General features: G+C 40.8%; 1 protein-coding gene across 5 annotated transcripts in view; it reads right to left on the reverse strand.

Moving 5' to 3' along the window:
- The window catches only part of bnc1 (basonuclin 1), a 78,880-nt gene that overhangs the window by 7,164 nt on the left and 43,802 nt on the right, over positions 1–27,914 (reverse strand). For 3 of the 5 annotated variants that reach the window (XR_004896960.1, XM_035999881.1, XM_031292721.2), the window contains exons 1-3: positions 16,090–16,469; positions 4,663–4,765; positions 1,335–1,570 (exon numbers count right to left, since the gene is read on the reverse strand). Coding sequence is in view for 4 of the 5 variants with exons in the window: in XM_035999881.1 (XP_035855774.1) it covers positions 1,335–1,570; positions 4,663–4,765; positions 16,090–16,104 (354 nt within the window). In the remaining variant the exon portion in view is untranslated. Of the gene's footprint in view, positions 1–1,334; positions 1,571–4,662; positions 4,766–12,936; positions 13,022–16,089; positions 16,470–27,914 lie in introns of those variants that run through there. The other 2 variants (XM_031292722.2, XM_031292723.2) reach the window with 2 other exon arrangements.

Below are 27,914 nucleotides of genomic sequence, written 5' to 3' on the forward strand. Positions count from 1 at the left end.
GCGGGGAAAGGAGTGGGTGGTCCGAGAATAGACAGCAGGTCCTGGGATTTAGGAGCGCTTCTCCTGATCAGTGCCGTAACCGGCTGTTCATAGGTTAGCCTAGCTAGGTTTTACACGGTGCATTGTTGAACACCAGCCAAACGCTTTATTAACCTTCCTCTACTTCCTCTCTTTCTTTCTCTCCTCCTTCCCGGGGCCCTTGGCCCCGCCCCATTCTCCTACGGCATCCTGAGGGATCCAATCAACGAGACAAACATAAAATCTGTTACAGTGCCCCAGCCATCAACACGTTCTAAAATGATAAGTGTAATAAATAAATGAATGCAATGTCACGTTGCCTTTATTGCACTAGAATAACTGTTATTGCACTAGTATAAATGGAATTATGGACTAGAACATAGTTTCGCTACTTATTACCGACAGGTATGTATATCATTATTAATACTACACAGTTTTTCCTGCGGGACAGGCGCGGACATAAAATCAATGGTCAATCTATTGACAAATCAATCTAATGTTTGTGGTGCGGGCGGTAGCACACACACACACACACACACACTGTGGGAGCAGGCGGTATTGGTCAGCACTGGGAACGGCCGGGAGCAGGATTGAGAAAACCAAAGTCCAAAGTTCAAAAACAGGCCTACCAACCTCGGTTCAAAATAAAAAATGTTGTCCACAAGCCAAATGGCTAGTGAATGTTCAAATTTGACCGGCCACTCAATATATAACCATTGTTTTTGTGGCTGGTGAGTGAAGCAGATCTACCAGCCACTTGCATATTTTACCAGCGTTTGGCTAGTAGATGGTGCTAATTTTGAACACTGCCAACACCTCTGAGGCTCTTGCACATGGTGTATATGAAACCCATGCGCATGAACACACATATAAAAACAACTATTTGTGATATTTATTTTAAAAATTTTAGATCTCTCTTAGTCTCCCTGGCTCCCAGCACTTCTTTGCAGCATCTTTTGGTCTCTGTACAGGCCCAATGGTCCCAAACCTGACAACCTCACTGTGACAACAAGGCTTCAGGATGCTGTGCACAGTCTTTGCACCCACGTGTATTCTTTGCCAAAAAAATAGTACCAGCACATAACTTTAGAGGTGTTTGCAGCTGTATTTTTAAACTTTTAACTGTTTCCTTTATATTAAGCTAGGCTAGCTTCTGACTCCTGCTCTGTACTCAACACACAGACCTGAGACTGACACACACACACACACACACACACACACACACACACACACACACACACACACACACACACACACACACACACACACACACACACACACACACAATAAAATAGTCTCCCCCTCCCACTACTAACCTGGAGCACGTATCCCCGTATGTAGTCCTGCAGGGTCCAGTCCAGTGCGTTGAGGATCTGGATGACCTCCTCCTGCTTGAGCACGGAGAACAGGCGGTCCAGCAGGATCTTGAGGCGGATGGGGATGGCCTGGGTGCCGTACAGCATCAGGCTGCAGATATCAAACACCACGTTGGAGTGCACGATCTCCACCTGGCTGCTCTGGTACATGTGGTGCACCTTCAGTTTACTCAGGGCTAGAACACACACACACACACACACACACACACACGCACACGCGCGCACGCACACACACACACACACACACACACACACACACACACACACACACACACACACACCAGAGTTTACAGGATTAGATTTGTATGAAAGTTCACCCTGGACTGAGCAAAGAGAAACAAGGGATGCTAGAACAAGTATATATATATATATATATATATACACAATTTATAAATGTAAGCAATAGAAATCAAATAGAAAATAAAAAAAAAGATTGTAAAAAAAAAAAAAAAGTGACAATAAAAACAACAGTGACACTGTTATACGTAACACACACAAACCACAAGTTATATGTAACTTGTGGTTTGTGTGTGTTTACAAATTCAAATTCCCACTCTGTCAAACAAAAACAGACTGTGTTTGCTGTTGAAAAGCTGACCAGTTAAAGATGTCATTTCTACAAAACTAAAGGGAAAAATTGGAATGGTATGTTTAACCATAAATAAGAAAACATTATAGCTGTGCGTACACTGTAATATTATAAAATGCCACACAGATTGAGTGGTGCTCTGCATGAGAACATATGGCCAAGCCCGGCCTACATCAGTGGATAACGTCAGTTGAGTACGAGTTTGTTATCTGGAGAAAATAATGCATGATTCAACATTCAAGGGCAATGCTGCTTCATTTTCATTGTAATCAGAATCAGAATACTTTATTGATCCTCTCAATGAAATCATTTTAGTTGCAGTTGCAGTCATATTCAAGGTAACGTAAAGTAACGTAATGTAAAGTAACGTAATGTAAAGTAACGTAAAGTAACATAGCTACAGTAAGAAATAAAAATGTTAAGTAGAAGTGAAGTAAGATTAGGTTAAAAAGATTATTTCAAATGGACTGTACAAATTCTACTGTAGTGCAGTGTCAACATAATACATTACGGAAAATAAGATAAGATAAGAAAAACGTTATTGTGCGTCACGAGTGACAGAAATTTGTCTTTGACAGGGCAGGCTCAAATGACATAAAATACATATTAAGAACATAAACGATATATATATATACAGTGTAATAACATTGACTATACGAACATGTGCAAAAATGCAAAAACAGTGCAAGAAGAAGCCTGAATAAGTACAGTGTGAATAGTAAGTAGCAGCAGTGAAAAAAAGAAAAATCAAGTTCATTATGCAGAGCTGCAGCTACTCCCGAATAAATTCATTATCAGATTCAGTTCATAATCAGCAGATCATTTTGTAAACTAAATTAAGATGAGGATGAATCAAACAGGTGGGAAAAGTACACAAATGTTTGAGACATCAGTTATGTTATACTTGCACTAACTGTATATTGACTCTTTACTACATTCAGCATTCTTATAGACCGTCCTTTCAGGTTTACTGTGTTATTTCAGATCTGCATCACTAACTAGACCACAACCTGCACTAACTGTATATTGGCTCTTCACTACGTTTTAGCTTCTTACAGACTGTCTATCTATGCATATTGCGTTATAACTGTTCTAAATCACTAACTGGTCCACAATTTGCAATATCTGTATTTTGACCCTTTAAGCGGTGATACAGACTAGACAGTCTGTAATACTGTGTTATCACCATATCACTTTCGCATACCCTTCGGCTTACTTACACTACACGTTTGTGCCAGCTTTGTAATGCCTACTTAATCTGCACTTTATGTAGCCTCTATGTAGCATATTGTATTCTGTACTCCTGTCACTGAATGTGAAACTGTATGTTGTCTCACACGCTTACGCTTTTCTTAGCCAGGTCGCCGCTGCAAATGAGAACCTGTTCTCAACGGCTTCCACCTGGTTAAATAAAGGTTAAATAAAAAAAAATAAAAAAAATAAAATCACTGTAAACAACGTCACTGTTACTGAGAGGCTTCACACCAGCAGTAACTATAACAACGTGTTTTCTTATTTGTAATGCTGTCTATGCATGCATTTCTTTCTTTTTTTGCGTTACAAAAATAACCTGTTATGGCACAGTCTGTCGTTTTTCATTTTAAATACCATACAGTCCATTTGAAAGCTGTAAAATACAACATTTAGACAGCATTCTTCATTTCTGACCATGAACTTGTTGTCCTTCCGGGTAAACATTTTTTTCGGTGCTTTTTCCGATGCCTTTAACGTTTTCTTTTTAAACGTTTTTGTCACTTATTTTATTCATGGTAAATAAACCTAATTGATATGACATTATACCTATTTTTTTGAGTTAAAACAAAGCAGACATTGTGAATTATTTTGACTAATAGTTAAGATCAGAGGATGTTGAGTGGATCACAGACGGGTATGTATGTCAAAGTTTAGTCTTGACACTCTTTTGAAACCATTTAAATTTTTTTTTTTTAAATGCTATAAAATGTAATAAAACACCCAAAATGCAAAGAAAGTAATCATTCATTTTTTCCTGCGAAGAATGTTGTATGCATACAATGTGCATCCATGCATCCATGTTATTTTTTGGGCAATTTGGTTGAAAGAAACCCATATTTCTGATGTAAAACACTTTGGAAACGGGTCAAATTTGACCCGAGGACAACACAAGGGTTAAATAAAAAGGTGCAGAGGGCACATGACTGGGGACTTTAGCTGGGACTTCATAGCCAATACATCTGTGTCCCTAAAGTGTCCCGGTGACTCTGGATACTCCACAGAACACACTGTCAACACTTTTCATTTCATCTCTCTAGTCTGTAGGGAAACTGTTGACATTGTGTTATCCTGATCAATGAGAGATACATTTCTTCTAAAGATAGGTTGCTGTCAAATAAAAAAATAAAATAAAAGCAAAAATAGACACTCTAGAATTTGGATCCATAATATATAAAAAAAAAAAATATATATATATATATATATATATATCTTGTGATGAGAGACTCTCAATCTCTCAATGGCTGGGAAGGTTATTGCTATCAAAATGTTTTATGTTCCAGAGAAATAGACACTCTGGGAAAAATGAAACGAAAACTCTGATAATATTAGTGGTGAGTGATAAGGTACGTATTTTTCTGAAAATAACAACTAATACTGATACTCATATTATTGAACAGAGCTTCGGTTGAATGTCTTTGTTCTTACCGTGTGCCACCCAGCCATGCTTGCAGTTTTCACACTGCCTCCTCTTCAGCTTCCCAGACTTGAAGCTGTCACAGTTACAGTTCACCAAAGTGCAGCAGATAGCCTGGTAACACACAAAAACACAGTTTTTCTTAATTTGATGAGCACAAAAAAATACACTTCCTGTTTTTAAACCACACAGTACAGCCTATCATGTTAATGGAATTGCTGACCCCTTCAGAACTTGATTACCATCCTAATGCTCTTCTTATAAATTAAATTCTCAGTATCTGTATTTTCTTCTTCCAACAGTTTTATTAAGCAGCTGATGTATATATTGACCGAATTATTCAAACCCCAGATAGACAATTATTTTGGCTCTAGCGTTTCATAAAATTAAAATATTGCAAATATTCACATTTGACCAAATTCAGCCCCGACTAATGATATCAAATGATATTGTTGTAAACTTCGAGATCTTGGGCAGAATCTAAGCTGTTGGAGCTGGCAAGTGTAAAAGGTTGACGTTCCATTTGGGCTGCAAAACATTTCTAAATTCCAAACATCAAAGATGTGAGCTGTTATGCCTTTTTTGTATTTGGCATCATTCTAAAGGTAGGTCAAATTTGTATAAATCAACATAATAGTACTAATACAGAATCTGCCCTGTCGCCTCCCCCTGTCTGTGCAGCGAAGAAGTGTCAGAGTGTGTGTGTGTGTGTGTGTGGCTGCAACTCTGCTGATCTCACACCGTTCCATGAAAAATTTACAACCGTCGAGTTGCCCACGGAAAAAAAGAGCAGAGCTCCATTCAGTTATTTTTCTCTGTCTTCGTGCATCACTCATTGCCTGGTTTCTCCTGAACTGGTGTGTGTGTGTGTGTGTGTGTGTGTGTGTGTGTGTGTGTGTGTGCACGCGCATGTGTGTGTGTCAGTAGTGCTGCAGGGCAGGTCTTTTCTACATCTACAACGAAAGGTCTCGGACACACCTGGACCAAAACCATCTCAATCAATAAATGCCAAAGGCACACACGAACGCACGCACACACGCATGCACGCACGCACGCACAATTTAATTCAAAGTTTATTGTCACATGCACAGTAAGGAAACATGTTTCGCTGTACAATGAAATTCTTCCTTTGCTGTCCACAGAATGCCAAACAATGTAAAAGCTATACTTAAATACTACAAATATTCAAAATAAAACAATTTTAAAAGGCAGCATGTGAAAAATAAAGCAACAATAACACACACACACACACACACACACACACACACACACATGGTCAGAGGACTGTCCATTAGCCCGTCTGCTAATGGCTTTTATCTTTTCAGGACGAACGTGAAGGAAATCAGAGTGAGTGGACAGACACACAGAGAGCCTCAGAGTGAGGAGTGAATGACAGTAATGAGTCAAGTTTTCTGGGTAGCTGCTGACTTGGCAGCGACCCTGCGGAGAGGACTCCAGCTCACTGATACACTAAGAACAACTCTGAATCCCCTCTCTCTCTCTCTCTCTCTCTCTCTCTCTCTCTCCGCCTTGGACCAAAAAAAAAAGCATTTACACACCAGGAACTGAGGGACAAGCATCATCAGATTTATGATCAAAGCCACAGTTGTTAGTGCTACATGCTGGAAAGCGCAGAGTGGCTGCGCTACGCCACCTCTCTCCCTCTGCATCTATAATGCATGATCAGTGGGGGTTTAGTATACATGAGCGGCATGCTTAGCTCCTCACCGGAGCTCCCTCACTCTCTACGAGCGCGGAAAGAAGACAACGTGTGGGTGGGTGTGTGGATGGTTAGGGGGCCTCCTCCCCCTCCTCCCCCTCCTCCACCCTCATTTAGTCAGCCGCTTGGTTCTGCGCTCCAGGCTGGGCCTGTCCTTGAGATCTGGGATCACATTATTTCACCTTGCAATAACCTCTCATCATTAGGACGGATAAACTGACCCGAGATGAAGGCGGCGGCAGCTACCTGGCCTTGAAACACAGCGGGCTATAGCTCTGGCCTTCAGTCCCGTGACATCTTTGCTTTTTTTGCCTTTTTGTCTCTATCGCCCTCTCTGTCGGCTTTTTATCTCCGGCTGGCTAACTCAGCCTCGTCCGGACGGTGGTGAGGTGTAAGAACCCCCTTTTGCTCATCTCTCAGCGACATAATCCCATCATTACAGAGCGCTGAGAACCAACACGGCCCAATTAGGCTAATCCCATCCCACTGTGGGCGCACACACACACACACACACACACACACACCTCCTGCTGCTGCTCCCCCTAATATACATCTCAATCAGGTGGCCAGCCTGTAACACACACGCACACACGCAGACACACACACACACACACATTTATGTGTATTTTTTAAAAGCCTTTTTTTTTTAACATCAAGGCCAGGAGACTACAGATGAAAAATAGCCTTTTGACTAATTTTGTCATTTTTAGCCCATGTATGATCACGTGTTTTATTACTTTGCACTGTCAACTTTTCAAAGAAAGAATTCGCACTTTCAAACAACTCTTCCATGCAGGTGCGTTGGAAAAATGAAAAACTCAAAGCAAACGAAAATCCCGTACACTGCTCTCGCTGCAGCATAACCAATTATTATGGAAAACATGTTGCTTCCTCTGGACCTTCGTCAAGAGTATTAATAATGAATAATTCATTGGCACTGTCCTTTTCTTAAATAAACTGAATGGAAGAAGAAGAACAAGAAGAAGGAAACATGGCCGTGCAGGGCAGGCGGAGGCAGCAGTGGCTCTCTGTGACCGAGCACCCCCCCCCCACCATCCCTTTCTCTCTCTGTTGTCACAACAAAGCCACGGCTGTTCGCATGCATCACTGACGTTGCTGACAAGAAGACTAATTGCACCAAACGATGCGGCTGGGTCAATGTTTTTGAATACTTTTGATGTATAACAGTGTAGCAACACATCAGCCCCTCCTCTACACACACACCTTCAAATACAGGACACATGCCTCCAATTAGCATCTCTCCAGTACAGGTGGTTCAATACATGACAATGGGTGTAGGCATAAGCGTAATTTGCAGGGGGGATGGGGGGTTACAGCCCCCCCAATTATCAAAACTGGCCAGTGCACCCCCCCCCCCCCCCTCCCCAATAACTAATAATTTCCTGTGACAGTGCGAGAGAGTTAGCGCAGCATTGTCAAACAGGGATGTATAATAAGACCTGGATACAGCGTTGGGGGCGGAGCCCCGTTCATTTCCCCCTTCATTTCTACGAGAGTTGCTCAGTGGCGCATAAAGACATCATAGAGCCAAATACTGCCGCTGCTTCCTCACTATGCGGCCCGTAGAGCAGTCGCACTAGTGTCCTCCGCCGGCCGAGCCGGCTACTTCCTTTTTAGTGCTCTGCTAACTTCAATGGGGATTGAAGCTTTAGTGCGTAACTTTTTAAGTACATTCAAGCCATTGCCAAATATAATTGATACAAAGCTAATTAAGACCATCAGCTCCACACAACTCTCTCTGTAGTTCTCAGTATGGCTTAGAGTGTGGATCAGGCTGCATTTTTCTGTCCGAGCCCAGCCCGCGTCCGACAGAGCGGTAACCGAACCCGGCCCGAGCCCGACAGGCATTAAGATATTTATGTCCGAGGCCGACCCGAGCCAGACACAGTTAAAATCTCGTTTTTTTCTCATACTAATGACACATACATTTGTTTGTGTTTTATTAAGCAACTGTAGGAAGGCATTCGGAAATGTCAACAGATGAGCGCATCAGCGTACACGGGGCAACAAGCGCACGTTAACACAGGCGTGCACCTACATAATAAGCTTTTTTAAATTTAAAATGTTCAATGCCTTATCGCGCTGATGTGACCGAGGCCGACCCGAACATTATTTCTAAATATCTGTCCTCTATGTTTACTAAATGGTGTCGTCCGGCAACATTCGTGCGCAGAAAATCGAGCGAAGCTAATGACCTCTTCTGAAGAGTCCATCATGTTTTTTTTAATCCTCCGTGTCCTCCTTGGCTACTAGCAACTGTGTGTCCATGCGATCATGGAAGGCTTGTATCATGTGGCTGCTCCGACAGTGTTGTTGTCATTACTTAGAATTCCTCATGGGGGTGACAGAAACTACGCACTATAGCTTTAAATGATTTAATGGTGCGGCTCTAGACTTTCCAAATGTTATCGGTCTGAATGGATCAAATTCTGATAGAGAAACTAATCATTTCGCGGGGGTTGTGACGCTTAAAAGAATATATCCACTGTATATCCACAAGAACATATCCACTGATTTACAGACGCGTCTTTCACCATGTAACCCTATGGGGAAAAAGTGTTTTTTGGGCCAGAGGGCATCACACGACGGGTTGGGAGTTGTGTTGCCACGCACCGTTTGGCCGCTATGTCAAATTGCTTCAAAGCCCGGCGCACTTCCTGGGGGCCTAGCCTCAAAGGCAAAACCTGGGGCAAAACTCCCACCTCCTCACTGTCAAGTTGATTCCTGTGAGCGCACAGTAATAATTAAAGGCAACCAGATGAGTGTAGCAACATTTGTATTAGCTCAGAGCTTCTCCGTTTGTGTTCATTCTTGACCTGATCGTAATCTAATCAAAATAAGGTCCAATTACTAAAAATTCCCAGAGCTTTCAACCACCATCTCAGGGTTTGGAACAGGTTTACTTATGTATATGTGATAACAACTAAACTAACTCCATGACAACTGAAAAACACACTCCGTCTGCTGATGAAGACTGGGAGATGCGCTTGAAAGCCCCAGCATGAGCAAGTGGATTTAAGTTAAGACTACTGCAAAAATTTTTGATTTTGAATAATGTGGAGGAATGAAAAATTCTTTAAAAACATATCTGTGAAATCAAATAAAAACCTTCTTCTCCTGATACTATGAACCTTATGAACTACAGCCTTGGTCTCTCTGAATCTCTTTATCTCTGTCGTGTATGAATTTGTATAGCACGGGCAAGTGTGAAAGCACATCATAAAGTGAAAGCATATTCAGTCTCCTTGTGTATGTCTTGACTCTGCAGCCAGCCCTCAGTCCATCGGTTTATATTTGTTGCAGTCAGAGGCATTTGGGCTGAGAGACCGTGTGCACTCAGAGGGCAGGCTGTGTAGGATGGACAGATGGAGGCCATGGAGGGAGGTTAAAGAGAGAGAAGGTGAGGTTAAGAAAAGAGAAAAGTGTGAGGTGAAGAAGGCAGGGACAACATAAAAACAGCGGGTGTTTGTATTGGTTTTGATTCAGGTTAAAGTTAACCTGTATACATTATTTCCATTGCAAATTTAACTATTATAATATCTGGCAGATCACTGTCTCAGTCCACTCTCCTTTCTTCAATGCTGAAATGACAGTTTCGAAAATATTGTGTGGTGACTTTTAAGATATAGAATATATGGATATAATATATAAAAACGACTACAGTATGCATTCTAAGACAGAAACAGAAAGCTGCAAAGATCAATTGATTAATCAATTAGTTGTCAACCATTAAATTAATCGCCAACCAATTTTTATGAAAAAAGGTACATATTCCAGCTTGTTAAATGTGAATATGTTCTAGTTTCTTCACTCCTCTGTGACAGTGAACTGAATATCTTGGGCTTTGCCAAACACTGATCCACATTTTTCACCATTTTCTGACATTTTATAGACCATACAACTAATCGGATAATTGAGAAAATACTGGACAGATTACTCGACTATGAAAATAATCGTTAGTTGCAGCCCAAACAGAAAGCAAAAAAAAGCAAATGTTCTGTCTGGTCAAAGTGGAACATCATCTTCATTCCTCCACTGGGCTGCAGCCATGACTCTCACACACACACACACACACACACACACACACACACACACACAATAGAAATAAAATTAATTGCTTCTTTCTGCCTCTTAAAATCAAATTGGGCAATATGTCCTGAATAGCCACGGTGCTTTACAGACTCGCCGGAAGTGAACAGCTGCTTGGATGGAGACAGTTTAGGGGACGGACGGGGACTTGTTGGCCCAATGTGCTGGAAAACTATAATCAATTATCAGCTGGCCAGCACGAACGGACCCTCGATGGGGAAACAGGCGTTGCTGGTGCCAGAGAGTGAATAACAACAGGGCGATCCGAGCGAGTGACGGCCGAGGGAGAGCAGATCAGGTTTTACTATCAGCCATTAATCACTTAACAAGACAATGATGAGGCAAGGGAAATACAGGGACGTGAGAGTTTTCCTGATGCGAAATATGATCCCTGAATTTCGTTCATTGAAGCTTGACTTGTTGTACAAATTAAACTAATATTCTGGAGAAGAAAAAAACTTTCCTGGAAGCAGCCAGACATGAGAGCTCTGCTAGACAGGATGTAAAACCTCATGTTGTAAAAACGGGAATGAGATTAAGATTTGGACTGTGGATTGTTACGGTTTATACTTCCATTCATGATTATTATCACTAATTATTTCTCTTATTAGGATGTTTTTTTTTGCAAACTTTCCCCATGCTCGTGTGGTTAGTTTCCAGGATCTCTTGGCTACAAAATGTTTCCAGAATGTCCCAACTTTCCCAAATGTACAACTACATTCAGTTAGTGGATACCACCCCTTTTTTTTTTTTTTTTTTTTAAAGGGTTCACAAATTAACTAATGCTTTATAGATCAGTTATAAGAAAACAATGGGATTTCTATATTAGAGGGTTGAATCTTTTTGGCTCGTCTTTCTCCCAGCAGTCCTTCTGATTAAGGGTTTAATTGATAAAGCCTTAGTAAATGATTTACTGGCCATGAATAAAGCAATTCGTTACAATTCATAAAGCCTTTATAAAGCCTTTATAAAGCGTGCATTATTAGAAAGTTAGTGCAGTGTGCTGATTGATCGATTAGTCTCTCAATGAAGTGAGAAAAAAAAGATGAACGTTTAACATTTACTTACGTATCTTTAGATTTTAGTTTGATGGTCAAAAAAAAGTCCGTTAGGGCTTTCGATATGTACACTTTCTCTATTTTCTGGCTTTTTTAAAAAAATTTTGATTGATTAACCGTAAAAGCAATCAACAAATTAATCGTTCAAAAACTGAATTAAAAACAAAACTAAAACAAAGTGCAGCTGCTTTTAAATTTGCAAAAAAACATTTATAAAAATAACTTTTCATACATTTAACTTCAAAGTCATGAAGGAAATGACATACGATAGCAGTTCACGCTAACAAATGTAGCCTAATAAAACAAACCGAAACGGACATGTGTTTTAAACGGCTGCTAAAAGAAAACCACACACACACACAAACCGCGGCACAGCGATCAAGAAAAGCTGAACATTCACACACGCGCACACACAGAGGAAATAAATATCTCAATCCCAGCCAGAACACACAGAGAAACACTCAGGAATTTAGTGGGAGGACAGTGTTCCTGGTACCACTCAGATATCCTGCTACCGCCGGCTTCCACCAATAAAAACCAACTCAGCACCAAAACCTCTGGCTACATTGAATACACCTTGCCCCACCGCCCAAAGGCTATGTGTGTGTGTGTGTGTTTGTGTGTGTGTATGTGTGTGTGTGTGTGTGTGCGCCCGCCGTGCGAGCAAAGAACACAAGTCTCTCATGAATAAATCACGCCTTGGACCGAGTTGTGTATGTGACAGCGAGGTAGTAAAATGTTAATTGACGATTGACAAATTGATTGAAGTGTTCGTTAAAGTGAGGTTACGATACACGAGCAGCTCGGCAGGCAACGTGATCCTGCCCCAGCGTATGATTTAATGTCACTCCGTGAAGAAAGAGGAAGCACTTTAACACACAGCACCAGATTTAAAAAAAAAAAAAAAAAAAAAAAAAAAAATACCACTCACTTGGGATGTTCTCCGAAATGATTACATCAAGTCATACATCAAACATTTGACTTTTTTCATACACAAACGCTCAGCCGGCCTGTGCTTCATTTAACAGCTTCCTTTAGAGTAAACTCTGTCAGTAATAGCTTTTAAAATACACTTAAATAAGAAGAACAAAGAAAAAAACTAAAGCCATGAGCGTTCCTTTAACGCGGCATTGGACCTGAAAAGGAGAGGATAAACCGAGGAAAAGCCTGAGCGAGTACAAGTAGTGACAGGCTGTGTTTGAGCCTATTAAGAGTCCATACAGCCCAAAGACAGCATGAAAAACTCATTATTTCATACTCATCCAGCAGTCAATCACAAGAAAGCACACACACACACACACACACACACACACACACACACACACACACACACACACACACACACACACACTACATGTTTCAACACCAAAGCAGACAAAAAGGTTGCAGATCTTTACCTGAATATCCATGAGAAAAGAGATGGCTTCTTTTAAGAAGAAAAAAAGAAAAAAATCTTAAAGACAACGAGCTTGTGGTGGTGGGTGGAGGAGGGGGAAGAAAGGAGGCGAGCCAAAGTTTGGTTGGCTTCCTGGTGTATGTGTCTCCCCGTTAGGAACTCGGAGGGAGTGTTTGGCTGGGAGAGGGAGTAAATGAGGGGAACATGTTAGTACACTGAGTCTGAGAGAGTTTGGCTCCCAGCTACGCTCTGATTAATATCAGATCTCCCTCTCTCCTCGCCTGCCTCTTGACAATCTTGTCACATCTGGCTGACAAATCCTCACAAGCCTTTTGGTGGCAGCGCAGAGCACACGCAAGGGGTGGCTGCTGAGTGTGTGTGTGTGTGTGTGTGTGTGTGTGTGTGTAGTTTGGGGGTGTTAAGGGAGTAGGTTGGGGCCATGAGGGGCGGATCACAGCTTGAGGAGACGCTGAAGGGGGTAAAAGGCTGGAGCAGATACACACACCCTGCCCCCCCCCACCCCACCACCCCCCCACCCACCCGTCTCATCCTCGCACCGATGGACCATCATGAACCTAATGAAGCTCACGAGGCTGGCAGGCTAAAGTCACCACTGCCGACACACACACAAACACACACACACACACACACACACACACACACACACACACACACTCACACACACGCAGAAAACGACACATAAGGTCCTGCTCGTCTTTACGGAGTTGCACTTCGCTTTGTGTGTTTGTGTTTGTGTGTGTGTGTGTGTGTGTGTGTGTGTGTGTGTTTGTGTGTGTGTGTGTGTTTGTGTGTGTGTGTGTGTGTGTGTGTGTGTGTGTGTGCGCCCCAGGGCCTTGCAGCACTAAAGAAGAACAGAGAAACACCCACATATAGAGTTGGAGGTAGAAAGAGTGAGATAGCAGCAGGAATAAAGAGATAGGACACAAGTGTGTTAAAGGAAAGCCACAATAGGCCACTCTACTCTCTCTAACAAACACATACACGCACGCACGCACGCATGCACACACACACACACACACACACACACACACACACACACACACACACACACACACACACACAAATAAATCTAAATCACTTTTATGGATCGCTGGAATAATGGCCTCTCACACGATGAAAAAGGCAACCTGTTAGAGGAACATAAAATGTGTGAGGAACAAAAAAGACTCCTCATGCCAAAATGATGGCAGAGCTTGATCATAATTCAATATATCAGTTTTAATTATTTGTTTTATGATGTTTATTATTATTATTATTATTATTATTATTATTATTATTATTATTATTATTATTATTATTATTATTTTGATATTGTAAAATAAGGGCTGATTTAACAACAAATACCAAACTGAATTCACTCTGCTCTGCAATATTTAAGGTTAAATGCAACTTGTTTGACATTACAAATAGTGTCTATGGATGTATTTTACATAGCTTAAACTACCGATTAAATATCCTATAACCATAGCAATCAGATGTATCAGTGCATTTTTAGGAGTTTTTAATGTATTTACATTGTCGTTATTGTGAGGCTCAAAATAGTAAAGATGGTATATGACTTAACAAGTGTCTCTCAGATTTATCATAGTAAATCAAAAATAATAAAAAAATGTGGTAAAACAAATAAGTAATTAAGTAATTGCAATTGGGTTTTTCAATTAGCTGAAACATAAAGACAGAACAAATTGTTTTGATTTCAGCATGATGATCAGACAGTACTGTATCTGTTGCACATGGACTTTGCTTCCTTCATTAAATCTGTTTTCATCTCATATTGCTGTGGAAGTTAAACGGCAGACTGTCTGGACACACACACACACACACACACACACACACACACACACACACACACACACACACACACACACACACACACACACGCGCGTGCGGCAAGAGTGTTTTGCCGCTACCGACACCACCACACACACAGCTCAGCTAATTGTTACATTATGGCTGCAACTAAACATTAGGCTGTTCTTAAATTACATTCCAATAGGCTGTTGGCTAATAGGCAGGAGGCTACAGACCGACAGACAGACAGACAGACACACACGCAGACAGACAGACAGACAGACAGACACACACACACACACACACACACACACACACACACGGAGACAGACGGGTGAATGGAGAACAGGCCCAGGTGAAGTTTGGACTTTTTCTCTCAACAGGGTGGAAGTGGTGTTCAGGATATAATATAACTAAACGTAATACAATAAAATAAAACCGATGAATATGAAGTTAATTGAAGAATTGATAAGAATCAATCAAAAGTAGGTACAAGAAAAAAAAACAGAGCCTGATTTAAGAAAAGAGAATGAAATGGAGAAAAGGAGAATCACTCACTGCTGAGGAGGGAGCCTGACTTGTCTGTGTTGAAGCTGCTGTTATTGCTTATTGGGAGTTGTCTCCGGATTCTTAGAAAGGCATGCGAGGACAATCTGTGTCCACACTGAGTGATTGCATGGGCAAGTGTTTTTCAGAGCGACTTAAAGTTATAGAAATGGCAGCTTTTTGGATGGAAACTTTCAGGAAAGCGGACAGTTTCATAGGCTGTCAATTGACCAAAAGCTAGCATCAAATAACAGAGTTTGATTCATGTTCACGTATTCTTTAAACAGTTAGTTCCTTATTTGAATTAAATATTTGCCAATTTTTATTCTATTTTATTTTGATGAACTTCTTTTTCGGAACATTTCACATCTAGAACTGTTGAAAAAAAAAAACCTGCTTTGCAATCACTTCGGTATAATACAGAAAGTCAGACACATAACCTGAGTTTTGGTACTAGTATTATAATAAAAAAAAAAATCCAACGCTACAGGTCACCATGTGACAACTCGTAACAACAAATCCCAAAGAAAACATGGATAGTACAACATAAATCTACAATCACAGCAAAACTACAGTCTGTATCGGCATGTCTCTACTCATGTCTCGTCACACAGAAAGTCGCAAATGCACATGTATGTAATCCTAAAATACAAAACATTTATATTTCTCCTAAAAGTCTGCACTCCTCCCGCCTGTCACTCGGATCTACATAAACTCCTTCCACTTTGTCTTTGTTAAACATGTCCTGTCGGTGTGTGTGAGCCGAGCAGAGCAGAGAAAAAGCCGTCTCTCTTACCTCAGCCATTGTCATTTAGTCGGAGGTTTCCAAGGATACCGTGGAGTTTGCCATTCCCCGCGAGTCCCACAAAACAACTGCCTTCAACTCTCCTGTCCGCTCAAATACTAACGCAAAAGAGCCATCACACCCCGCAGCATCTCCTTCAACAACACACACACACATGTGCTCCGCTTCTTAGTCTTCTCTCTCTCTCTCACACACACACACACACACAAACACTGAGCCACCGACACTCCACAAAAAGAGTAGTAGTCACTGTGCTTTTACTCTCACTGCACAGATGCACACACACACATACATACACACGCCTCCTCTGCTTTCTCTCCTCTAATGTTGCTGTGGACTGGCTCTAAACTACTCAAGATGTTCAGTGTGTGTGTGTGTGTGTGTGTATTGAAACTGGGCACAGGGGATTGGAATGAGATCCTCCCACTCGGCATTCTCACCTCAGGAGCTGCCTGCTCCCTCCCTAGCCTGCGCGCACACACACACACACACACACACACACACACACACACACACATGCTCGCATGCACACATAGAGGTGTGCATGCTCTTTCACACGCACAGACACACACACACATACACACACGCACGTCTACCCCCTCAGAGTCACAGGGCAGTCCCCTCACAGCTGGCTGGAAGAGGGCATGACACTCATCTTTCACAGAGATTTGATCAAAAGGAATCACAAAGGCTGGAGGCTCTCCTAATGCAGTCAGGGGAGACTCTCCCTGCCTCCCCCCCCCCTCTCTCTCTCTCTGTGCCTCAGAGTAATGCCCTAAATCAACGTTGCCCCTCTCAGTGCACACAGCACAGTGTGTGTGTGTGTGTGTGTGTGTGTGTCTGGACTCACCTTAACACAGCTCTGTGAACAACCTCCATAACAAGTTATGCCTTGTGCCATCAGGAATGTGTCAGTGTCTGTGTTGAGTGTCTCGGGAGGAGGGGGGGGACTTCACAGATGACAAAAACCAAATCTGTGTTATCTTTAGGAATACGTGTACGTGGAGTTGGGTATCAAACCTCAAACACCTTTTTAGGTTCTCACCGAAATGTGTCCACAGCACTGAGGACTGAGAACTTCAAAGTGTCGTTATTCGTACTCATTAGGTAGATTCAGATTTAAATCATAAGTCAAGAGTCGGTTTTAGACTCATTTATTCCGAGAAGGTTTTTTTAATTAACAGGTTGTTAACCAGCAGCATTTGAGAACTTTAGCTTCTCTTGATTATATATACTTCTCAAATATTGGCTCAGCTATCATATTGAGACATATGCGCTGACATGAGGCGTCCGTGTTTGTTTGACCTCTCAGGTACTTCAGTATTATTACTATAAGCGCCAACTCAGATATATTTTAACTTTCAGAACATACCCAGTAGGGCTGCAACTAATTTCAATATTCATTAATCTGCCAGATATTTTCTCCATTAATCATTTGGTCTCTAATTTTGTGAAAAAGCCATTGTAGGAAATTTGGCAGCTTTGCTTGAAAAATCCATTTTGATTATGGTTAGCCTGCCTGTTAACAATTAATTGATTATTTGTATAGGCTCGAAACGTCACTTGGTGGTAATTAAAGCCTATAGCCTATGTTAATGGAAGCATTATCTAGTGTACAGACTGTATTTTTCCATCTTTTACATGTTCTTCTGTCCAGCCCTTAGTATTTACCGTTATGGATTTGCGTGCCTTTGTTAACCTTTTTTTGCATCATTTGTAAAGCACCAATTTTATTTTTCTGTCAACTGATTTATCAACTAATCAGTTCAGCTCTAAATCTAAGTTTCCCATTCATAAGCACAAGTTGAATGTTGACGTGGACACAACATCCAAGTTGAAAACTGGTACATGTGAAATAGAGGTGTTGAAATTAATCAAATAATTGATGCATCGAATCGTGGACATGGATGATGATTTTGAAGCTTGAAAAGCTATGAATTAAATATCCTATATGGCTTTAATAGAAAAATATATTTGACGCATCGTGATGCATCGTGATGCATCGAGATATCGAATCGAAGACATGATAATCGTAATCGAATTGGGAGATTAGTGAAGATTCACACCTCTAATGTGAAATGACAGAAACACATTAGAGGAGAGCTATTCAAGTGCTGACACACAAATGTTGATAGAGTGAAAAAGGACTGCCACTCAATTCCTTCTGTTTTCTCCAAATGATATGCGTCTATTCAATTTATGGTAGGTTGATATAGAGGATAGCAAGTAAGTAAGTAAGTAGGTAGGTGACTAAGTAAGTAATCAAGTAAGTAAGTAAGTAAGTAAGTGACTAAGTGAGTGAGTGAGTGAGTGAGTGAGTAAGTAAGTCAGTAACTAAGTGACTAAGTAGGGAAGTAAGTAAATAAGTAAGTAATTAAGTGACTAAGTAAGTAAACGTTATTTATAAAGTACCTAAAGTAAGTAAGTGAGTGAGTGAGTAAGTGAGTGAGTTACTAAGTAAGTAAGTGAGTGAGTGAGTGAGTGAGTTACTAAGTAAGTGAGTGAGTGAGTGAGTGAGTGAGTGAGTGAGTAAGTAGTAAGTGACTAAGTAAGTAAGTGAGTGAGTGAGAGAGTAAATAAGTAAGTAAATAAGTGACTAAGTAAGTAAGTAAGTAAGTAAGTAAGTAAGTAAGTGAGTGAGTGAGTGAGTGAGTGAGTGAGTTACTAAGTAAGTAAGTGAGTGAGTGAGTTACTAAGTAAGTGAGTGAGTGAGTGAGTGAGTGAGTGAGTGAGTGAGTGAGTGAGTAAGTAAGCAAGTAAGTAAGTGAGTGAGATAGTAACTAAGTAAGTAAATAAGTGACTAAGTAAGTAAGTAAGTAAGTAAGTGAGTGAGTGAGTGAGTGAGTTACTAAGTAAGTATGTAAGTGACTAAGTAAGGAAGTAAGGAAATAAGAAGAAGTTAAACACTCAATAGGATAGCATGCGTTGATTAATGTAATGTAATTAATGGTCATGGTTTTCACCCCTTGTCCTTTACTTTTCTGTTTTTGTGTCTTTCCTCTTTCTTTCTTTCTTCCCCTTCCGTGGCAGAGGGAAAGCTCTGATGATTTTAGCCATTAGAAGCATCTGCTAATCCACAAATTGCACAGCAAGTTCAAACAGGTACACCTGGTGTGCTCTACCTGTGGCAGCTTAAGGGAGGAAGGGAGGGCTGGCGGGAGTGGGGGGGGGAGCCACCAAGTAAAGACACACTTTAAAGAATCAGTAAATAGCAAGTGCAAAACGGACTTTCCTTTTTTTTTTTTTTTTTCCAATTTGTGGAATTTGTTGGTTTGTGGAAGACTTAAGTGCACATATTTGCGTAAGGTTTTTCCAAGTAAAATAAAAATGCAATTTCACATCATTTTGGACCATTGTTATTGTCATATCTGTGTCTTGAACGTCGGAGAGCAGATAACAAAAAAAATAACAATCAAATCAAAAAGCTTAAAGACAAAACTTGCTAAAGAAGTCCACTGGGGACCAACTGCAATCATTAGATGGGAGACATTCAATCGAGTCATTTAGTTAGTTTACATTGACACATTTCCATTCATTCAGCTTAGGTGGTGCCCAAAACGTCTTGGGTGCTCGGCCTAAGCCTTATAATGATAGGGAAAAGCCGGGCTTCTTGTATAATCTAATTGTTCTGCTTTTACTCACTGTCAGTGCCTTGCTAAAAGGTAACTCTGCTGAAGTGGGAGGGAAGCGTATTACTCATCTACTTTCCCCACCCACATTCTCCCAGCGAGGAACTCGACCTGACAACCCTCCAATCACAAACCTGCTTCTCTAACCCCCAGGCTAGCAACACCCCCCTGACTTGACATTCAGAAATTTGCCAAGCAGCCGCGCTAACTGATAAAAATGCAGCTAATGGCCCTTGAAGTTGGACATTAAAACTGCATTACTTTCCACAGGAGATCAAAGCTGTTCTTATTTGTGAAAAGCCCAAACATTTTTATGAGGTTACATATATGGATGAGAGACATCCCGTCAAGGCATGTATAACGCAAGGTTGGAAAGCTCTCCATTCCTCCCCCCGCGGTCTTCGAGGCAAGCAGATCTGCTTAGCGGCCTTGTATTTATTCCCAACCTAAGGGATGCATAGCAAACACAGCCCCAGACCTGGACTGGATTAGGTCTTCTTGTCAGATTGCTGCTCCCTGGGCTGGAGCACGGCGGACGTATTTGTGCCCTGAGGGGGCAGAGCGTAGAAGCTGTAGCTAAAAAACCCACAGCAAATAAACTCCATGTGCAGCAGAACAGGTCACGCTGCCTACTTACATGTCTGTCATTAGCCTTCCTGCAGGGAAAAAAAGCCAAACGGGGCTTGAGTACTTGAGCAGATGAGCAGCTTTTGGGAGAGCATTACACACACCTTTACGCTTTCTTTATTTGATGAAGCTGAGCAAAATACTGCACGTGCGTACGCTTTCTCTCTGTCTTCGTTTGTTAAATGATACCTTTGGCTGATTGGACCCTTTCTAAATTATATCCGATGTGCAGAGCCGGATTACATGGAAAGATTACACTAGGCATACCTCATTTTTTGGGCCCCCTCCAAATGGATACTTTGCTATTTGGTGAATAAACAAGATTTCTTTTAACATGACCATTATGCTAATGTATTTATTAAGGTATTTGAATGCATCTTATTTAGATTTATTGGGAAGGGCCTGAGAGAAACTTGTGTAAAACCTCTCTGTCGTTTTCTCTATTCTATTTCATTTTTCTTTTTTTCTGCTGTGCTGCACCTGAAAGCATCCCACAAAAGTGGTAGTGTTACTTCTTTACTACTGTAGTTTTATTAAAACAATATAATATACACTTAAAAAAAGTTTAGATGAAATGTTAGATTGGAAATTTACATTTTAAAATTATTTTTAAACTATAAACAAATAGTAATTTGACTTTTCCCTCTTACTGGACCCCCTAGTGGCAAATGGACCCTAGGCAGACCTATGCCTAGATCCGGCCCTGCAGACGGGTAACCTGAAATCATTTCATAACTTTCATTTCAGGACCTTGATCGAAATGCTGTTACAACCCTAATGTGAACAAGGGTAGGGGCAATTTAGAGATTTTTTAAGTGGGTGGAACAGGGTGTGACCAATAATTAGTCAGGGGGGGCCCAGGGGGGCTCGGAGGGGGCGAAATCTGCTTAGAAATGTAGGAAATATTGGATAGGATAGAACAACACAATGCTATTCTGCTAAAAACACATCCCATTCATTATTCATTTAATTTGTTTTCATTTTAAACAAATTGTATATCCGAATGCAATACACATTTTCTATAGACTCAGTCTGCCATTCCAGTGCTGGTTCCATGGTATCAGAATTTTGGAAAACTGAGAGAGAATGCCTTTCTACAAGGCCCAGAATTATGTGCTACGCCCCTGAATGTGAATAAAAGCATGGGGGAGTTCTTTTAAATTTAGATTTTATTGTTGATTATTCTGACAATTATTGACTAATTGAGAAATCTATTAAATGTCAGAAAAGTAAAGACACACAATATATTTAATAAGAATAATAACAGTAAAACAGTACAATAAACAGACATTAACAATTGCTGCTCACAACAAATCAAGATTTGGGGGACCGGACATCTTTAAATGCCAACGACTTCAAAATATTCTATTTACGATGATGTAAAAGACAAGCAGCCAATCCTCACATTGGAGAGGCTGGAAGCGCAAAGTATTTTTAGACAATATTTAACAGTCATTAGATTAAGAAAAGCATTCCCGATGAATTATTTGTCAATCAACTAATCGATTGACTAATCATTTATTTATATATATTATTTAAATACAAAAATCTTTGATGTGACTCGTTAAACACCCACGCTGTAACCCTTTGATGTAAATATCTTACTGTTTAAATGTTATACAGGATCATGCTGTAAATGGCAATGCATTCTGGGAGAAAATAATAATAATAATATGACAGCATTACCTGCGAATGTTACAGATTACAGGTATTTACTGTTAATAGCAATGCATCTTGGGAAAATAAAGGAAAAAGCGGGAATTACACTGCAGCCAGTATATTACTGTAAATTCAAGTAAGACAGTGAGAAACTCTATGTCTATTTACAGTAAAATACCTTAAACTTTAAAAACAGTATGCACACTGTAAATAAACAGTAGTTTAATGGCGACACTGCTTCCAGTATATTACTGTAAATTCAAATAATGCAGTAAGAAACTGTATGTCTATTTACAATAAAATACCTTAAACTTTAAAAACAGTATGCATACTGTAAATAAACAGTAGTTTAATGGCGACGCTGTTGCCAGTATATTATTGTAAATTTACGGTGAAAAAGTTTTACAGTGTGGCTTAAGTCATGTTTATATGGGGGAGATTTATTGATACATGCATACATCTAAATACCAACATGTGAAATTAATAATTACAATTAAAGAAATGCCACTGGTGATAAGTTGACTCTTTAAAGACCATTTCAATGCTTGTATTTACATATTAGTACATCTTATTAACATAAAAAAAGAATCATCTTTTTGTATTTCAGCTTTGCTTAGCTTTGTTTCCAGTTGTACTGGCTATTATCTCTCCTGGCTGACTACCGTATCATGCAGAACCTGCCCCGACACAGCCACACTACAAGTCAAGTTGTGTGTTTTCTGCGTGTGTGTGCATGCGTGCGCCTGTGTACATGCCATGTGTGTCGCCCAAGTGTCGGCCTGCCTTTCCTCACTTTAGTTGACAGTAAAAAAAAAAAAAAGAAAGAAAAAAGGCCAAATAGGGGAGCTATTACCTCCCCGTTCCCTGCGAAAAACTGTCTGTACCAGGCTCCAGCCACCCGGCCAAATGGCTCGAGGTTTACTTGTCATTCCACGCCATTACTCAATACAGATACTCTCATCGGGTCGCTGTAAATCACAAATGGAGCGGCACTTTAAATTGAGGGGAGAGGAATCCAAAGAGTGGTTGGAAGATCCTGATGTGTGACAGGGCTTTTTGGCAGCCTGGAGATCACAGCTGCGTGTTACACATAACATTATAAGACGCATTTGTTTACTCCTGCCCATGTGGACACTATGTGATTCAAACCCACATCAAAATAACTAAATAAATGGTAACAATCTCTTCAAAAAATGAACTAAGAAGACGTAGTGACGTCTGAAGTCAAACAAGTGGAATCAAAATGACGCTCTAGGCCATTTAAAAACTGCATCTAGAGCTGCAACTGACGATTAATTTCCTCGTTAATTAATCTGTGAATTTTTTTCTCGATTAATTGATTAGTTGTTTGGTCTCTACAATGTCAGAAAATGGTGAAAAATGTGGTTCAGTGTTTCTCAAAGCCCAAGATGACATCCTCAAATGTCTTGTTCTGTCCACGATTCAAAGATATTGAGTTTACTGTCACAGAGGAGAGAAGAAAACTAGAACATATTCACATTTAACAAGCTGCAATTAGAGAACTTTGACTGTACTTCATAAAAAATAAATAAGTCAAACTGATTAATCATTAATCAAAAACAGTTGGCGATTCATTAAATAGTTGACAACTAACCGATTCCTTTTTTTTTTTTTTTTTTTTTAAATCGCAACAGGTTGTAATGTTTACATATTTACATTGATGTTTTACGGTTTCACAATGCCTTGTTACATCCCTATAAAAGTATGTATGATTATGTGTGAAAGAGATGGAAAGCGCTGGAACAAGAAAACAGTGAGGTGAGCGCTTCCACCGTGCAGCCTGAGAGGAGGTCAGGACTGCTGGTGTGTGGGAGGCGCAGGGCTTTCATACCGATTGGTTTTATATAAAACAGCATTAGTGGAAGCAGAGCTGGCCACTGAGTGCACTTCAAATGTTAAAAGAAGACCACAGGGTATTAGTGCTTACTATGAATATATTCATCTCTCTTTAGTTAGTGGGTAAAGTGTATGGGACATACGTAGAAGTAAATGGGAGCGATACTGATGGTACCGAGCTCGGTGCACACATGGCAAATGGTTCACAAAGACAAATACAGCAAATGATACAGCAAAATGACGCTTCCGTTTTCCATGCAAGATCCCTATTTGTCTCTATCTGGGTGGCCAGTGTTCGGATTACAGCGTGGCTTTCGGGGGAGCCCTAATTTCGGGGATGGGGGATGGGAGGGTACTGAACACATGCACGTGCATGTGCATGCAATCGCATGATTGTCCATAGTTAACATGCAAGTTATCGCAAATTAATCACACACTTGTTATCTGTTCTAAATGAATTTTAAAAGGGATATTTTTCATGTTTTCAATGCTCAAGTGGTGTTTGAGACTGGGCATACTCCGGTGGTAACTCAGTTCACCTCCACAGTACAGTATATGCAGACTTTAGTCTCGTGGAGAGAACCATCTGGAAGTGTTTTGAAACTCAACTTGCCATTCAAAAGACACTTTTCTTTATCCATTTCTGCTCAAGGAGGTTTCTTTTTGGGGGGTCTAACTTAGTTACATATGTAAGTAAAAGCCTGTTACTCCGAATGGGAAGTTTCTCGTAAGAAGAAGAGTGTGGCTCTTAGAAGATCATTTTATTGGTGATTCAGGATCAGGTTTTAACGTCCGAAGCCGTACAGGGCACGGCCCTGCCTCTCCAGAGCGTACACCACACCCATGCAGTCAGTTTTCCTCTTGGCGTGCTTGGCGTTAGATGACGGCATCACGGATCACATTCTCCGGTAACACCTTAAGCACACTGCGGGTCTCCTCGTAGATCAGACCGGAGATGCGCTTCATTCCTCCAAGGCGGGCCATACGGCGGATGGCGGGTTTGGTGATTTGGTTATCAGGGAGCACTTTACACTTTCTGCTAGCCATCATGGATAGCAAATCCATCACGTTACTGCTGCATCGCTTCCGGATTTCCCACACTACGGAGCGGCCCGAGGCCCAAATCGCAGAACGCGTGTGAGTTCATCGTGAGTCACTAAAATGAGTGGCGTTAAAAGGAATGTGTGTTAACTCGGTATTATCGCATTATATGACAGCCCGAATACTAGCAATAATAATAATAATAATAATAATAATAATACTAGAATAATATACTAGCAATACATTTCAATATTTAGCCTTGGACAACAAAGAAACTAAAAAAGTTTCTCTGTTGCAATGATTTTATAATCGTTCTTTGCCATGTAATACCAAAAATCCGAAGTCTAGCCACATTGCGCTGCATTATGGGACTGTCAGTGTTGACCAATCGCTTGCGTAGCCAGCAGGAAACAGCAGACTGCATCAAAGATTCATCAGTCACTAGCCTACACTTCATCACGTCTCATGTAATGAATGGATTTTAAAAATGGATATCCGCCAGTTTTTTAAGCACCGTCAAGACAGCAGCCCTCCTCCTGATGCCAGCAAACGGCCTCGGCTACGAGCCCAAAGTGAGTGAGCTCGGAAAACACTACTAAACTTCATGGTTTTGAGGTTAATTTGGTTCACGGTAGATTCATGCCACTGACTCAACAAGCCACGGCGTTGATTAGGTTACCCCTTTCAAGACACAAAGTTGCAAGTCCCCTCTACCTTTTCCCATTAGCCCATGTTACAAGTACAATTCAGGATATATTGTCAGATAAATAACTGGATGTAATTTCATGCATTCTCAGGCATTTAAGCCACTGAAAGTTAGTGACAACAAGCTCCCTTTGCTAGTCAGCTAGTTAATGTTATAATAATATTAAAGGTCCCATGACATGGTGCTCTTTGGATGCTTTTATATAGACCTTAGTGGTACCCTAATACTGTTGAAGTCTCTTTCCCGAAATTCAGCCTTGGTGCAGAATTACAGCCACTAGAGCCAGTCCCACAATGAGCTTTCCTTAGTATGTGCCATTTCTGTGTCTGTAGCTATTGAGGAGGAGAGGGTGGGGGTGTGGCCTTGACCAGCTGCCACTTTGCTTGTTTGCAAGCCATGATGTCTCTTTCTCATGGGCGGGCCAAATTTTCTGGGCAGATAAGGAGCGGATTCCAAATTGGCCCATCTGAGCTTTCATTTTCTCAAAGGCAGAGCAGGATACCCAGGGCTCGGTTAACACCTATCGTCCCCCTTCTAGCCACTGGGGGACCATAGGCAGGCTGGGGGAACGCATATTAATGTTAAAAAACCTCATAAAGTGAAATTTTCATGCCATGGGACCTTTAACCAACTGCGTTTGCGGTGTAGCCTGAAATAGAGTTTAATTTATCATAATTAGCTCACCAATAAAACACAATCTAGAGTACGTCTTCACAACTAATTGTGGATGATGCTACATGGCTTCAAATCCCAGACATAATAAAGTCCTTAGAGAAATAACTGGGCTTTTAAATGGGTTTACTCTGACTGGCTACCATTTGAAATGATTGACGGGGGAGTCCCCCCTCCCCCTTGCCCTTCTCGAAATGGTACTGGCACAGAGACAGTATTAAGTCAATTAAGTTAAAGGTGTAGATAGGCTATAGCATTCAGACTGGATACCTAAACATTGAATGCATGCTAAATAATTTATTTTTATGGTTTGTCTGAATGGGTTAGCTTATAGGCCTTATAATGTGACTGGCCACTTGACAGGATGTGGTGTGTTAAGCTGTCTTTTCTCCATTTTAACTTCATTTTACAGATAGAGGTAAGACAGACAATGATGCAGAGAGCACAGAGCGAGGAAATATAGAGAGGAGGGAGATAGAGATAGGAGATAAGGAAAGAGGAGGAAACGAGGTAAGACAAACAGAGAATGAAGAAACAGAGACAGGACAATTCGAGAGAGAATTAATGTATGAATTGAACAGTGATTGTGTTACCTATGAGGGAACAACCAGTGATACCCTTGGTACCATCAAATGATAGCCTATAGCGATGTCATCAGGATACACATACACCGGTAGACTGTGGCCCACCTTACCGGTGACCGCGTCGTGGTCCACCTGATCACAGAATTTATAGTTTACCCACCTCTTTCTTTACCACACCATCTGGCTCATCAGACCAGACCTAGGCTACATCCCATGACAATTGTGAACATGCAAACAGCCTCAAATGTTAGTCTTACGGAAAACATAATAAGATAACCTTTGCAACAGCTACTCTAAATACAACAGCCAATGCTAGCTGCACAGTAAAACATTCCGGAGATTACATCGCAAAGGCTGGTTTTACAACGTAAGAGACATCAGCTGTTTCAACAGCCAATAGAGAAGTCAGCTGGTCAGGTCAGCTACAAACTATAGAAATAAAATGATCCATAATCCATGTTATTTAAACTTAGCACAAAAAGTAAGTTTGATAGATTATTTCTCTGTGGAAACAATGCTTTTTGGCAATACATCTTATACCGTTGGAAAGCCTGTTTAGTTCCCTTTCAAATGGTGCCCCATTTGTAAGGAACATGCATTTGTGGGACAAATTTCCTTACTTTTTGTGCAAGTTTATATGTTACAAACTGTCAACTGGACAAAATGGCAGGGTATTGGGCCCGCGAGCATCATTATGTGAGTAACTGAGGAGTGTGAACGGCAGTAGAAAAAAGCAGTTAATCACATAAACAAAATTTTTATTTTCGCCAGTTCAACCCTAGAAATGCAGCTGTTACAAGCATCTCCCTATCACTAACTTTATCCACATTCATATTTAGACGTAACAAGTGATATATTTAGCTACAAAAAGCCTGAAAGTTGGAAGTACAAAGAATCGTTGGTATGGAGATGATACACCGTCTCGTCTCGTCAAATCGGTGTGAACTGGCAGCTTTTTAGAACATTAAAGACCGGAGCATTGCAAGTAGTTGCAAGTTTCGTCTTGTTGCGAATCTTTGGGCTGAACTGGCCTTCATGAGC

Source organism: Sander lucioperca, chromosome 3 (assembly GCF_008315115.2).
Source record: "Sander lucioperca isolate FBNREF2018 chromosome 3, SLUC_FBN_1.2, whole genome shotgun sequence".
NCBI lineage: Eukaryota > Metazoa > Chordata > Actinopteri > Perciformes > Percidae > Sander > Sander lucioperca.